This window comes from Benincasa hispida, chromosome 11 (genome assembly GCF_027475165.1).
Source record: "Benincasa hispida cultivar pf3 chromosome 11, pf3_genome.v1.1, whole genome shotgun sequence".
Taxonomy (NCBI): domain Eukaryota; kingdom Viridiplantae; phylum Streptophyta; class Magnoliopsida; order Cucurbitales; family Cucurbitaceae; genus Benincasa; species Benincasa hispida.
Genome location: NC_143488.1, coordinates 25,283,984 through 25,299,218, shown reverse-complemented (window position 1 = coordinate 25,299,218; position 15,235 = coordinate 25,283,984). Strand labels below are relative to the sequence as shown.

The following is a 15,235-nucleotide window of genomic DNA, read 5'->3' as shown; positions in this document are numbered from 1 at the left end:
GGGGAGCTGGGAACTCAGCTACACAAGATGAAATTCACAGGGGTAAGTAGATAGATTGCTTCTTTAAGAGTTAATTTCGGGGCTTCAACGATGTGGCGCCACACACTTTCTCATGGCCTGAGAAGTGTTCACTCATAGTAGGACTATGATGTATTGTTCATTAGAGGAATCAGTAGTACTTAAGGAGTTAGATGTAACTACAGGAGAAAAAGGGTAAATTAACCCAGCTGTACTTACAGGTGATATATGAAGGGTTATATCCAATAGATATAGAAATATATTTGTAGTGCGAAGAGTGTAGCTATCGATCTTTAGTGGAGTGCACGACAGTTAACAGATGGTGGATATCATGATTAAAAATTTTAGTCAATTATTCACATAGCGTTGAAGCTTCAGGCTACAAGTCCATAAGGTTCTCTTGGTAACTCAATTGTTAGTAACTCAAAACTGCAAATTAGTTTTTGAGTTGGTCTAGTCAATTCCTAGTTTCTAGGAAATAGTTGAAGTTTTTTTTAGTTGTAGTCAAGTCTAAGTTCCTATTCTTGTGGAGTTAATGGGATTAGTTGCTAACATTGTGGAATCTATTTTTAGATTCAGGATATGTATTTATATGGAGTTTTCTAGAATGAAATTCACACACTTCCCATTTTTCTCATTTCCCTCTCGTTAGTTAGAACAACACTGGTATCAGATCCCTCAATTCTTAAGGAATCTGTGAGTGAGAATCAGTCAAATATCTATGAGAGAAACTAAGTGATACACCTGTGAGAGTTGTTAGAGATGGAATTAGGATCAAACAGTCTTTCTTCATTGGCTCCACCTGTGTTTGAAGGTGAAAACTAAAAGGCATGGGTTATCAGAATGCAAGCCTACATGGAGGGTTGTGACTATTGGGAAGCAATTAAGCAAGGCTATGAGATTTCTCCACTTCCTGATAACCCAACAATACATCAGATCAAGACTCATAAGAAGAGGGTCACTAGGAAGGCAAAAGCTCGAGCTTTCCTATATGCAGTTGTGTCTCCCGCCATATTCAACAGAATTATGGCCTTGAAGTCGGAAAAGGAGATCTGGGAGTTCCTCAAAAGTGAGTATGAAGGTGATGAGAGTATTAAAGGCATGAAAGTGTTGAACTTGTGCGAGAATTCGAGAGAATGCAAATGAAGAATTCTGAGTCCAATAAAGAGTACTCAGATAAGTTGATTGGGATTGCTAACAAGGAAAGAGCATTAGGAACCAATTTATCTGACAATAGATTGGTTCAGAAGATTCTAGTTTCAGTACCTGAAAGATCTGAAGCAACCATTGCTTCATTAGAAAATACTAAAGACCTCTCAAAACTCAAGGTGATAGAAGTGGTTAGTGCTTTGCAAGCACAAGAGCAGAGGAGGTTGATAAGACAAGAAAGAAGCATTGAGGGTGCATTGAAAGCTAGAGTGCAGCAGGGAGAAGGTGGAAGAGAGAAGAAGAGAAGTGGCAGTAGTAGCTCAGAGTCTGCTGCAAAAGATGCTGGTAGTACATGCAAGCACTATGGGAAGCAGAATCATCCACATTTCAGATGCTGGAGAAGGCCAGATGTGAAGTGTAGAAGATGTCATTTATTGGGGCACATTGAACGATTTTGTAAGGAAGCAAAAACTCAACGGCAAGGAGGAGCACATGTTATAGTACAACAAGAAGAAGATCAACTCTTTGTGGCTACTTGTTTCTCATCAGTCACTCAATGTGATAGTTGGTTGGTTGATAGTGGGTGTACCAATCATATGACAAGTGACAAAGAGTTGTTCAAGGACCTTGACAAGTCATTCAAGTCAAGGGTGAAGATAGGAAATAGTGAATATCTAGAAGTAAAGAGGAAGGGCACAGTGTCAATAGAGAGTTGTGTTGGAACCAAGTTGATTACTGAAGTGTTGTTTGTCCCTGAAACTGATAAAAACTTGTTAAACATTGGTCAATTAGTAGAGAAGGGATTCAAAGTGTTGTTTGAAGAAGGAAAGTGACTCATTTCTGATTCCAATGGGAATGAGTTGTTCAAAATAAAGATGCAGCACAAGAGCTTCTCGTTAAATCCACTCGAGAAGGAACAGATAGCCTTCAAGTTTCAAGTAAATGACACTGAGTTATGGCACAAGAGGTTGGGCCATTTTCATCAAAAAGGGTATGCACAAGTCTGAGGAATTTATTTTTCTGAGACTTTTGCACCAATTGCAAGAATGGATACAATCAGATTGCTACTTGCTGTGTCAGCCCAACATGGATGGAAGGTATATCAGCGAGATGTGAAGTCAGCATTCCTAAATGGAGTGTTAGAAGAAGAGATCTATGTTGAGCAAGTAAACGAATTCATCATACTAGGATAAGTGTAGAAGGTTAATTTGTTGAAGAAGGCTCTCTATGGGTTGAAGAAAGCTCCTAGGGCATGGTACAACAAGGTGGATGATCACTTGTTGAACCTGGGTTTTGTGTGAGTCGTTTTCAAGCTCTTAGGAGCAAGTTAGGTGTTTGCAATATTTGATTTAGGAGGAGAATGTTAGTAACTCAAAACTGCAAATTAGTTTTTGAGTTGGAATAATCAATTTCTAGTTTCTAGGAAATAGTTAAAGTTATATTTAGTTATAGCCAAGTCTAAGTTTCTATTCTTGTGGAGTTAGTGGGATTAGTTGCTAACATTGTGAAATCTATTTTTAGATTCAAGATATGTATTTGTATGGAGTTTTCTAGAATGAAATTCACACATTTCCCATTTTTCTCATTTCCCTATCATTAGTTAGAACAACAATCATATTTATATCATTTTCATCTAATTAATGTATCTCATACATAATGTCAATCATATTATATATAATTAACCAGTTCAATCATATCATATATAATCGAACTTCCTCTTGTCAATTTGAACACTCAAACTGACCCAAAAAATTATTCTCAACTTGAATCCATTGAGCTACCAAGGGGACCTTATGAACCTTTAGCTCGAAGCTCCAACGGTACATGAATAGCTAACTAAACTCTTTAGCCACGAGATCCACTATCCGTAAACTACAAGGCATTCCACTAAAGACTGACAGCTGATCTCTTCTTACCATAAATATATTTTTGTGTCCATCAGATATAACCAATCAATAGTACGATAACCCTTAAAAAATGCTCGTAAGTACAGCTGGGCCAATCTACTGTTTTGCCCCTGTAGTTACATCTAACTCCTTAAGTACCACTGTTCCCTCTAATGAACAATACAACATAGTCCTACTATGTGTGGACACCTCTCAAGCCATGAGAAGATGTGTGGCGCCATATCGTTCAACCCCCGGAATCAGCCCTTAAGGGAGCAATCTATCTACTTACCCCTACTTCGGGGAATGAGTGAATTCCATCTTGTGTAGCTGAGTTCCCAGCTCCCAAATCAGACGAATCCCCAAAGTGGTAGGTTTGAGTCGGTGATGTGGCCACTCGCACCCATGCAAATCAAAGGACCACCCTTAAAGGCAGAAGTTCCCAATTCATTCAGGATTGAGGTCATGTTACCTATGGTCATCCTAGTGAAGTGAATTCTCTGTCATGAATGGCGTTATATAACGAGACGTTAACACTTCGCCGTCATGTATTATACAAACTCTTTGTATAGGATGCCCTCGCTCGCATGTCCCCACATGAATGATCAGGATCAGACCATTTGTAGCAAGTCATAACACTTGTACCTATTCTACAAAGCGGGCCGCATCCGTAGCGTTACCAGGATAATGTTTCCCTCCTTTATCCATATACTACAGACCATTTTGGTTATCACTTAAGACATGATCCATTTGTATGTCTCCACATACATACTTAAGTTACAAATGTCAACCAAGGATTTTAGTTTATTGGTTTGTGGTAAAGCAAATAAAACATCCAATGTTCATAGACAACAGGTGAAGAAAATATTATATATTATACATCACAAGTGTTTGTTTAAAAACTATGTTTACAAACTAAAGGACATGAGAGTTTTGGGCATCATCCCCAACATATTCAACTCATTATTCAACTCTCAAATGATTCCTCAATGTTCTTTTTCATTCTTCTTTTCAAACCAAACAAATGTATGAACTTTCAAAATGGAAAAAAAAAAATGAATGGCTTAAAGGATTGAATAAAAAGGAAAGTATGGTTACATGGAAATGATTGTTACGTAATATAATTTGTAGAAAGCAGCTTTCTACCTAGATTGGCAGGGCACTAGATAGCTTAAACAACTTGGGGATTTTTATAAGAACAAATGGAATGGCTACAAACATAAGAAATCATTTGCCATCATTGCCAAAGCGTTTCCATTCAACAAGAATTTTATTATCAAGTTAAAACAAAAGATGGACAAGGTTTTGGTAGGAAGTCATTGTCATCTTTACCTGATTCATTTGTTATTGAATATATAAAACAATATTTTTTATGGAAAAAAAATGGTTCAAGAAGTTTAGTAGAAGGAAATTTTGAAAACTTTGAGTCAAATGTAATCTATGAAATTAGTAATAAGTAAACTCACACTTCGAACTCATAGGACCTATTTAAAAGAAAAGTATACATAGATTGGGTTGGGTTGAGTTAAAGGTTATTTTCGGATCGACTCGAAAATTTGGGTTGGTTGGGTTAGCAACCCAAAAGACCCTAATAAACTCTTCGACTCAACCCTTAAAATTTGAGTTGGGTTGGGTTGGGTTATTGGGTTATAATTTTTTTGTTTTTAATTAAAAATATGTTAATTTATCTACAACACATGTCTATAACTTAAATATCATAAAATTCAAATATCTATGATATTTATTACAAACTTTAAAACAAAGAAAAACATCGTAATAATTCTAAAAGAAAAATATTAAAAATTCAAAAATTAATCAATTAAAAGTAATCAAACGATATATATATATATATATGTATGTATGTAATTTGGGTTGAGTTGGGTCAACCAATTTTTTTGTTTTAGCCAACCTGCGACCCAACCCTACCCAACAAAAATAGAAAAAATTTAACCCAACTAAAAAAAAAAAAAATTACCTTACCCAATTCTTACATTTTGGGTTAGATAGGTCGAGTTGTTCAGATTATCGGATCATTTGAACCTCCTTAATTTGAAATGATTTTCTAACACAAGTTATTCAAAACAGATTATAAACACAAATCATAATTATTGTTTTTTTTAAAATTCTTAGTTACTTCACCATCCCATTTTAGGATGCAAGGCCTATGAATTTCATCAGATTAGCTAAATGAAAATTGATATTATCTTTTCTCAAATAGTGCTTGGTGATCAAGTCATTGGCGATTGAACTGATCATCCAATAAGATTACCAACACCTTGAAAATGTTAAGCAAAGATTGGGTGCATGTAAATCAGTATAAAAGTAACTAACTATTAGTTTTAAGTTAATCTTTTGATGCATACTTAAAAAAATTGACTTTGTCCAATAGTGCTAGTAATGAATATATGGAAGGATCATGGAATTTTCTACAAGAAGTGAAGACAAGGAAGTCAAATGCTAATAAAGTTTTGTGCCCATGTAAAGAATGTAGAAATATGAGACATTGTGATTTTCAAATCATATATGAGCACTTGGTCATTAAGGGAATTGACCCTACATATAATATTGGTATCATCATGGAGAAGTATGTAAAGGGGATGAAGTCTAAAATGAAATTGATGATAGTTATATGTTTGAAGCAACAAACTTCTATGAGAGCACATATATGGGAGAAGATGACAACATTAATGACCATTCTACATCAAGGAAGGAAAACAATTTTTCTCAAAAGGTTCAAGAGGAAAATACTCCATTCTATGCAAGTTGTACAAAGTATACGAAAATGTCAGCATTTGTAGCACTGTATAAACTGAAAACTTTTAATGGTTGGTCAGATACAAACTTCACCAGCCTTTTAGGGCTTTTGCATGACATGCTCCCAATGGACAATGTTATTCCAAGATCTATTTATGAAGTTAGAAAATTATTCAAGGAATTTGATTTAGGCTACCAAAAATTCATGCATGTGTTAAGGATTGTTGCCTATTTAGAAATGAGAATGAAAAGTTAGAAAGTTTTCCTCATTGTGCGACTTCAAGATGGAAGATTGATGAACGAACAAACCAAATCAAACAATGTCTTCCTGCGAAGGTATTGAGATACATTCCTATCACTCCACGACTTAAATGGATGTTGAAAATAAATGAAGTTAGTGAAAATTTACGTTGGCATTGGAACCATAAAAGTACTGATGGAAAAATTTGACATCCAGTTGACTTTGTTGCATGGGAAAAAATTGATAAAAAGTGGCCTGAGTTTTCTATGGATCCACACAATCTAAGGTTATGCCTTGCTACAGATGGTTTAACCCATTCTCCAATTTGAGTAGTCGATACAGTTATTGGCTAGTCATGCTTGTTACTTACAACTTTTGTCCTTGGTTATGCATGAAAAAGGAAAATATAATGTTGACATTGTTGATTCCTTATACTATAGACCTATTTAGGTTATCACTTAAGGCATGATCCACTTGTATATCACATATACATGCTTCAGTTCACATAAGATAACCAAGGAGCTTTGTTTATTGGATATGAGTAAATGCCAGAATTAAATAACAGTTATTTTATTCATTGAACAATGTGTATCTTTACAAAACAACGAGACTCCGGGAGAATTAGGACACCAATCCTAACAAGAGGAACCTCATTTCTGTAAAGTGTTTATTGCAATGTAAATACACTATTTCTTTTAATGTGAATAAAGCGTTTATTCATAAAGATGATGTTTTTATTTGTACTGCAAATCTGGAATCTAATTTATATGTACTAAGGCCATTAGCCATTAATTCCCTCGATAATACATAATTGTTTAAAACTGTCGTAACTCAAACAAAACGTCGACGTATTTCTCCAAAAGAAAATGCCCATCTTTGGCTACGTTTAGGGCACATCAATCTCAATAGGATTGAGAGATTGGTAAAGAATGGATTTCTAAGTGAGTTAGAAGAAAATTCATTACTAGTGTGTGAGTCTTGCCTTGAGGGTAAGATGACTAAATGACCTTTTACTGGAAAAGGTTATAGAGCCAAAGAGCCTCTTGAATTAGTACATTCTGACCTTTGTGGTCTTATGAATGTGTGAGCCTGAGGTGGCTATGAGTATTTTATCAGTTTTACTGATGATTACTCCAGGTACGGGTATGTTTATCTTATGCAACGGAAGTTTGAATCCTTTAAAAAGTTCAAAGAGTTCAAGGCTAAAGTTGAAAACGTATTGGATAGATGGATTAAAACACTTCGATCGGATCGTGATAGAGAGTTTTTGGACTCGGCATTCCAGGACTATTTGATAGAACATTGAATTGTTTCCCAACTCTTAGCGCCGAGTACACTTCAGCAAAATGGTGTGGTGGAAAGGAGAAATAGGACCTTGTTGGACATAGTTCGCTCGATGATGAGTTATGCTTCCTTACCGGACTCATTTTGGGGTTTCATAGTGGAGACTGCGGTATACATACTCAACTGTGTTCCCTCCAAGAGTGTTTCGAGAACACTTATGGAGTTGCAGAACGGGCATAAAGCTAGTTTACGTCACTTTTGCATTTAGGATTGCCTTGCGTATGTGCTTGAGGCTAATCCCAAGAAGCTGGAACCATGGTCGAGGTTATGCCTCTTTGTAGGCTACCCCAAAGGTACACGAGGGGGTTATTTTTATGATCTGATGGAAAATAGGGTGTTTGTTTCAATGAACACTACTTTCCTGGAGAAGGATCATATAAGGGAGCACAGTCCACGAAGTAAATTCTATTGCTTGAGCTTTCCAATGAAACTACTACAACTTCAACAAGAGTTGTTGAAGAACCTACTACATCAACAAGAGTTGTTGATGAGAGTTCATCTAGTAGGTCGGTTCCACCTTAAGAGTTAGGGAACCTTGACGTAGTGGGAGGGTTGTGAACCCACCCGTTCGCTATCTAGGTTTCACGGAAATCCTTGTTATGGTAGCAGATGGTGATGTTGAGGATCCGTTCTCTTATCAGAAGGCAATGAAGGATGTTGACTGGGATGAATAGGTCAAGGCCATGGATCTCGAGATGGAGTCGATGTACTTCAATTCAATATGGGATCTTGTAGATCAGCCTGATGGGGTAAGACCTATAGGTTGTAAATGGATCTACAAGTGCAAATGGGGTGTTGATGGGAAGGTACAGTCCTTCAAGGATCGACTTGTGGCAAAGGGTTATACCCAGGTAGAGGGAGTCGACTATGAGGAGACTTTCTCACCTGTTTCCATGTTAAAGTCGATCCGCATCCTCCTGTCCATTGCAACTTATTATAATTATGAGATCTTGCAAATGGACGTCAAGACGGCCTTTCTGAATGGCAATCTTAAGGAGACCATTTACATGGTGCAACCCAAGGGATTCATAGCCAAGGTCAAGAGCAAAAAGTTTGCAAGTTGTATCAGTCCATTTATGGGTTGAAACAGGCGTCTCAATCTTGGAACATACAGTTTGATACTGCGATCAAGTTGTATGGCATTAACCAAAACGTTGATGAACCTTGTGTCTATAAGAAGATCAGCAATGCTTCAGTAGTCTTCTTAGTGTTGTACATAGACGATATACTACTCATTGGGAATGATGTAGGTCTACTAACTGCAGTTAAGAACTGGCTAGCGACCCAATTCTAAATGAAAGATTTGGGAGAGGCTCAGTTTGTTCTAGGTATATAGATCTTTCGGGATCTACTGCAAGATGGGTCCAAATATGTTGATGTAGGTAGGACTTCAAGAGGGGCCTACTGCCGTTCAGGCATGGAGTCACTTTGTCTAAGGACATGTGTCCTAAGACGCATCAAGAAGTTGAGGAGATGAGACGAGTCCCATATGCGTCTTCCATTGGCAGTTTGATGTACGCGATGCTTTATACTCGTCCAGACATCTAACCAAGGCTAGGGTCATTGGATCGTAGTGAAGAACATCCTCAAGTATCTTTGAAGAACGAGGGACTACATGCTCGTGTATGGTTCTAGGGATTTGATCCTTACTGGATACATGGATTTTGACTTTCAGACTGATACGAACTCTCTCAAGTCCACATCAAGGTCAGTTTTTACTCTTAACGGAGGAGCTGTAGTGTGGCAAAGCACTAAGCAGGGATGCATCGCCGACTACACTATGGAGGCGAAGTACGTTGCGGCTTGAGAAACTGCAAAGGAGGTCGTCTGGCTCAGGAAGTTCTTGACAGAACTGGAAATTGTTTAAGATATATCTAGGCCCATTACCCTATATTGTGATAATAGTGGGGCAGTGGAAAACTCCATGAAGCCGAGGAGTCTCAGACGCGACAAACACATAGAGCGGAAGTATCATCTGATCCGCGAGATAGTACATCGAGGGGATATGATTGTCACGAAGATCATTTTGGAGCAGAATGTTGCTGACCCGTTTATGAAGGCTCTCACGGCTACAGTGTTTGAAGGTCACCTATAGAGCATGGGTCTACAGGATCGCTCGTGGTTGGACTAGGGCAAGTGGGATATTTACTTGTACTGGGCTTTTATGCCCTAGTTTATTGTTTGTACTAGTTTTATGTACACCCCACTTCGCTTTAGGACAAGTGGGAGATTGTTGGGGTTGCTACGCTAAAGTCTCGTGTCCTGTAGTTTGTCAATAGTTTGTACAATCGCTTTTGTTGTATAATATATGATATTTACTTCACATCTTGTTTTTTGCTCAGTTATATGTTATATTTGCTTTACCACAAACCAATAAACATAAAATCCCTAGTTATCTATATGTAACATAAGCATGTATGTGGTGACATACAAGTGGATCATGTCTTGAGTGATAACCAAAATGGTCTGTAGTATATGGATATAGGAGGGAAACCTTATCCTAGTAACCCTACGGATGTGGCCCGCTTTGTGGAATGATCACAACTGTTGTGATTTGTCACAGATGGTCTGATCCTGATCATTCGTGTAGGGGACATGTGAGTGAGGGCGTCCTATACAAAGAGTTTGTATAAGACTTGACCACGAAGTGTTAACGTCTCGTTATATAACACCATTCATGATAGAGACTTCACTTCACTAAGATGACCATAAGTAACATGACCTCAATCCTGATTGAGTTGGGAACTCCTGCCATTGAGGGCGGTCCTTTCATTTGTATGGGTGCGAGTGGCCAGGTCGCCGATTCAAACCTACCATTTTTAGGATTCATCTTATTTGGGAGCTGGGAACTCAGCTACACAAGATGGAATTCACTTCTTCCTCGAAGTAGGGATAAGTAGATAGATAGCTTCCTTAAGGGCTGATTCCAGGGCTTGAACGATGTGGCACCACACACCTTCTCTTTGCCTGAGAGGTGTTCATACATAGTTGGACTATGTTGTATTGTTCATTAGAGGAATCAGTGGTACTTAAGGAGTGAGATGTAACTACAGGAGAAAAACGATAAATTGGCCCAACTGTACTTACGAGCATTTGTGAAGGGTCATCGTACTCATGATTGGTTATATCCGATGGACACGAAAATATATCTATGGTAAGAAGAGTTCAGGTGTTGGTCTTTAGTGGAATGCCTGACTATTAACGGATGGTGGATCTCGTGTCTAAAGAGTTTAGTCAGCTATTTACGTACTGTTGGAGCTTTGGGCCACAGGTCCATTAGGTCCTCTAGGTAGCTTGGATAAAGTCAAGAATCAGTGTTTGGATTAATTTGAAATGTTCAAATTGACAAGTGGGAGTTCGATTATATATGATATAATGGAACTGGTTGATTATATATGATATAATTGACTAAATGTATGAAATACATTATTTTGGAGGAAATCAGATATAAATATAATTTATATCAAGTAGTGGAGAAATTACTAAAGTACATATATGATATTCAACTATAGGATAAGAATATAATATGATTATATTCATTAATTATTAAATTGGTTAATTATATGATAATTGGACTAAAACTTCTCTTGGACGTGCATTAATGAGAGTAGCCACATTCGATTATGGTAACCGATAAATAAAATGAAAATTTGTTTCATTTTACAAAAGTTTGAAAAAATTGGCATCGGTGTGAAAACGTAACGATCGCATAGTTTGAGAGCCTATACGATAGTCGCTCATCGCCTAAATGATCACACGTCATCTCCTAAATGATCGCACGCTAGTCCTTAAACGATCGCTTAGCTTTCCAAAACGATCGCATAGTGTGCCGCATTTTCTAAACGATCATTTACCATTTACTAAACAATCACTTAGTAAAACTTACATGATTGTGTAGCTTCTTCTAAATGATAAGCACTTAGCTATATGATAGCTCCTTTTCTCCCCCACTTGCTTATCGTCTACACGATTAGTTCTTTCTCTAACCTCTACTAAATTCACCAAAGATCACACTTTGTATTCTCACTCCGAGAATACCAAGATCCGAATGCACTCATGGATGCTCTTCATTAAGAGTTCCTTCAATCAGAACACTTCAGTGAAAACCAAATAACGTATATGATATGTTAGAACACTTCAGTGGGAGATTAATAATCATATATGATATGATTGTTTCTAGCCGCACATCTCTAAGAGTTCACAATCGAAATTCAGATGGCACTTCGTGTCACCCTGGGAGTGACCTCCATTCGAAAAGTGTTTACATGAATCGAGATTTTGGTGAATGGGGGAAGTTGTTCACTTTAAAATCAAATATGATGTTTTGATTTTAAAATTTTGATGTTCTCACGATGTTCACACCGAAAGATTCATGCGACACTTCATGTCACCTTGGAAGTGACCTCTATTCGAAATGTGTTTATGTGAATTAATCATGGTGAGTGAAGGGAAGTTTTTCAATAAAAAATCAAATACGATATATTGATTTCAATTCTCACGTCCCTATATAATTCCCACCATGAGATCTGTTCAGCACTTCGTGTCATCCTGGGAGTGACCTCCATTCGAAAAGTGTTCGTCATAGATCAAGAACTAAGTGAATGGGGGAAGTAGTTCATAGTAAGTGGGTGAAGGATATATGTCAACATATCCAACAGTCTCTTCTGTTGGGTTGAACCGTGAGATTCCTATGTTGCGCCTGCTTGTCGTCTTTAAGTCAGTCTCGCTAGTCATTTAACAACAGCTATCCCCTCGGAGGGTTTTAACATAGGATTCGAAACAACTCAAACTCTAGAAATGGATAGGATTTCTAAAGTCAGTTTCAACTTTGACTTTCCAACTTCGGGTGCATCATTGGGATCGAACTTTTGAGGTCTAAAAATAGAGGGTTACACTTACAAACTATTTTGCACAAGGACACCCCCATTTCTCATGTCCAACATGAACGAATTAGGATCACTTCATTTGTAGCACTTTACAACTCCTTGTAACAACTACAGAGCAGGTCGTATCTAATAGTGTTACCGGAATAAGGTACCTAACCTTATCCATGTACTATAGATCATTTTGACTATTTACTCGAACCTGATCCACCTTTATGTCTCCACATAATGTTCAAATACTCATCCAATAGTCAAGGGACATTTAGGTTTATTGGATTTCTATTCAAGGAATAGATTTATTCAATAACACCTTTATTGAATTTTCAGAATAAGTTCTATTGTTTACATACCACGAGTTTTAGGACATAAAACCCAACAAACTCCCACTTGGACTAAAACTCTAGTGGTAACTTATACATCTAATATATGAGACTGGGTTTCTGAGTTTTATAGAGAATTACAATAAACTAGGATATCTCATACCCATCTTTTACCATTCGATATCTCTATACCCGATATTTCTCCCACTTACCCTAAGTTATCTGGTATTCCTAGTCCTACTAGGTATTTTTCAAGCACTTTAGCCGAGAGAATTATTGTAAACATAGTTAGGTATACAATAGGATTTTGATAAAACTATAAGGGGATTGAATCTTAATCTCAATAATGGCTAGGAAGCACACTTTCCTCTCACTATATTGAGGTACTCTCAACTCTTTGAGCAAGATGCATCTGATCTTTCTTAACAACTTTTTGTTAACAGTCAGATCTAGAAATCTTTAAACTTTCTATACTTTGATCTAGCCATTTAGATATCTGAATATCTACAAATGGCTTTTAACAATTTGATTCTCAACATAGGTTGCTAGAACAAACATAATTTTTTAAAATGAACATTTCATTTAACACAAAAATATTTACAATTTGTTCTTTACAAGATTTAACAGTTAAAAACAAGTAGCAACTTCTTCCACTGGATGAGCTGAGCAAAGGTCCCAGGAACAAGTTAGCCTGGTTACCTTTCTCTACTCTCTTCTCGACAAGATATTGAAGGTAGTTTCTCCTCCAATGCCCTTCATCGCTGCAATGGAAACATTTTCCTTTATCTGCAACGTTATCTTTGTCTAAGAAGAGGTAACATCAGGCTTGGAGGACATTCCTCTCGTCTTGGCAGTAGTAACATTTACTTCTGGTACCAGACCCTTTGTTCTTAACATTGTCTAATAAGCTTGTAGCTCATTCAGTAGAGTAGTCAAATTTTATTCATTAATGCATTCAAAATTGCAGAAAACTCTTCAGAAGAGATTCAAGAATAAAACCAACTTGACTTCTTTCGCTCATGATAGCACCGTTTACTTCTACCATATTGACCATCATGTCCAGGACATGTTCACAAACATTGGTCCCCACTTTGATACGACTGTTGTAAATGTACTTAATGGCATCCCTCGCAGAGATTCCATAATCTCTTTGGCAGTACTCATATCCTCATGCTTCTTTTGTCAACACATCAGATAAGCTGGCGAAGATATAAGCACGAGCTATATCATTAGCTCTGACCCATCGTCATATACATCTTGAACATTTCGGTTTATGCTAGAGCTAGGAATGGGAGGACATTCCTCAGTTAAGACAAATCGCAAATTGTCTATCACAAGTATTGTGTTCAAATTTGATTTCCAATTCTTGTAATTATCCCCGATGAAGTTTATCTGATGCCAACACTTGTATTAATGAACTTGTCATTCTAAAATTATAAATCCAATCAAGTTTTAGCAATTTTAATAATTTACCCAAGATTATTCTTTTGCAAGGATACTACATCAAGACATTCTTAACTAAATACTACCTCCAGAATAACTCATATTCCGATAGTCATTTAGGTCAGACATTATTAACACTTAATAATTCTGTAAGTGTAGACCCGCCATTTTTGGATCTTATAGAACGGTATGAGTATCGCTCCGAAATGGAAAACAATACATAAGACGAAACTATAAACACCTATTAATTTTACTAAAGCCTGGGTTGTTCTGAATCCTATGTTACAACCCTCCGTAGGGATAGCCGTCGTTAAACGACTAGCAAAGGGCCGCTTAAAGCTAATCAGTAGGCGCAACATAGGAATCTCACGGTTCAGACTAATGGAGGAGACCGCAAGATATGTTGACATATTTCCTTCACCCACTTACTATGAATTATCCTCCGTTCACCTTGATATTGACTCATACATCCACTTTCCGAAGGGAGGTCACTTCCAGGGTGACACGAAGCGTCATATGAATCTCACGGTGTGAACTATGTGGAGACGTGGCAGTTGAAATCGTACACTGGATTTCTGTTCGAACAACTTCCTCTTATTCACCCGAATCTAAATTTAAGCAAAAAATACTCTCTGTAGAGAGGTCACTTCCAGGGTGACACAAAGTATCGCTTAAATCCAGATTGTGAACTCTTAGGGACGAAAGAGCTAAGAATAACATATCGAGTAGGTTATTAATCTCCCGTTGAAGTTTTCTAATAACTCTATCATATAGAAGATATTCATTACCACTGATGTGTAATATTTTGGGTAATTTGATTCTTTTCTGGCTAAATAAAAATAACCTTAAGTCTATGTGATTTATCCATGTATAACTCTTATAAATGGACTTAAACCTATGATGCCTAGGTGATAAACGCTTTTATTACCTCACATCGCTCACGAATACTCATAAAACTGGTTACCAATGCTTAATTATTCGACCATAATCCCTAGGTAGGAGGTGTTCCGTAGACCGTCAACTTAAATACTCCCAACCTTCGAAAAGATTATATACCGGTTAAGTTTGTAACCCTAGTATTACAAGTTTAACGACCTATTTTAACTAATTAAAACAAGTGGTTAACCTACATGAGCATGCAACTATTCTTTGTTATGGATTTTAAATGTCTAACCCAATTTTATAACATCCTATAAA

General features: G+C 37.1%; 1 protein-coding gene across 1 annotated transcript; it reads left to right on the top strand.

Annotated features, from left to right (window-relative positions):
• Nucleotides 1–1,160: 1,160 nt before the first annotated feature.
• LOC150032537 (uncharacterized) lies at nucleotides 1,161–2,000 on the top strand. The gene has a single exon (XM_090306934.1). The coding sequence runs from the start codon at nucleotides 1,161–1,163 to the stop codon at nucleotides 1,998–2,000; it is 840 nt and encodes a 279-aa protein (XP_090163060.1).
• The last annotated feature ends 13,235 nt before the right edge of the window (nucleotides 2,001–15,235 follow it).

Bases quoted from the DNA above. Each gene is read 5' to 3' on its own strand.
- LOC150032537 (XM_090306934.1), top strand. From the start codon at position 1,161: ATGAAGAATTCTGAGTCCAATAAAGAGTACTCAGATAAGTTGATTGGG.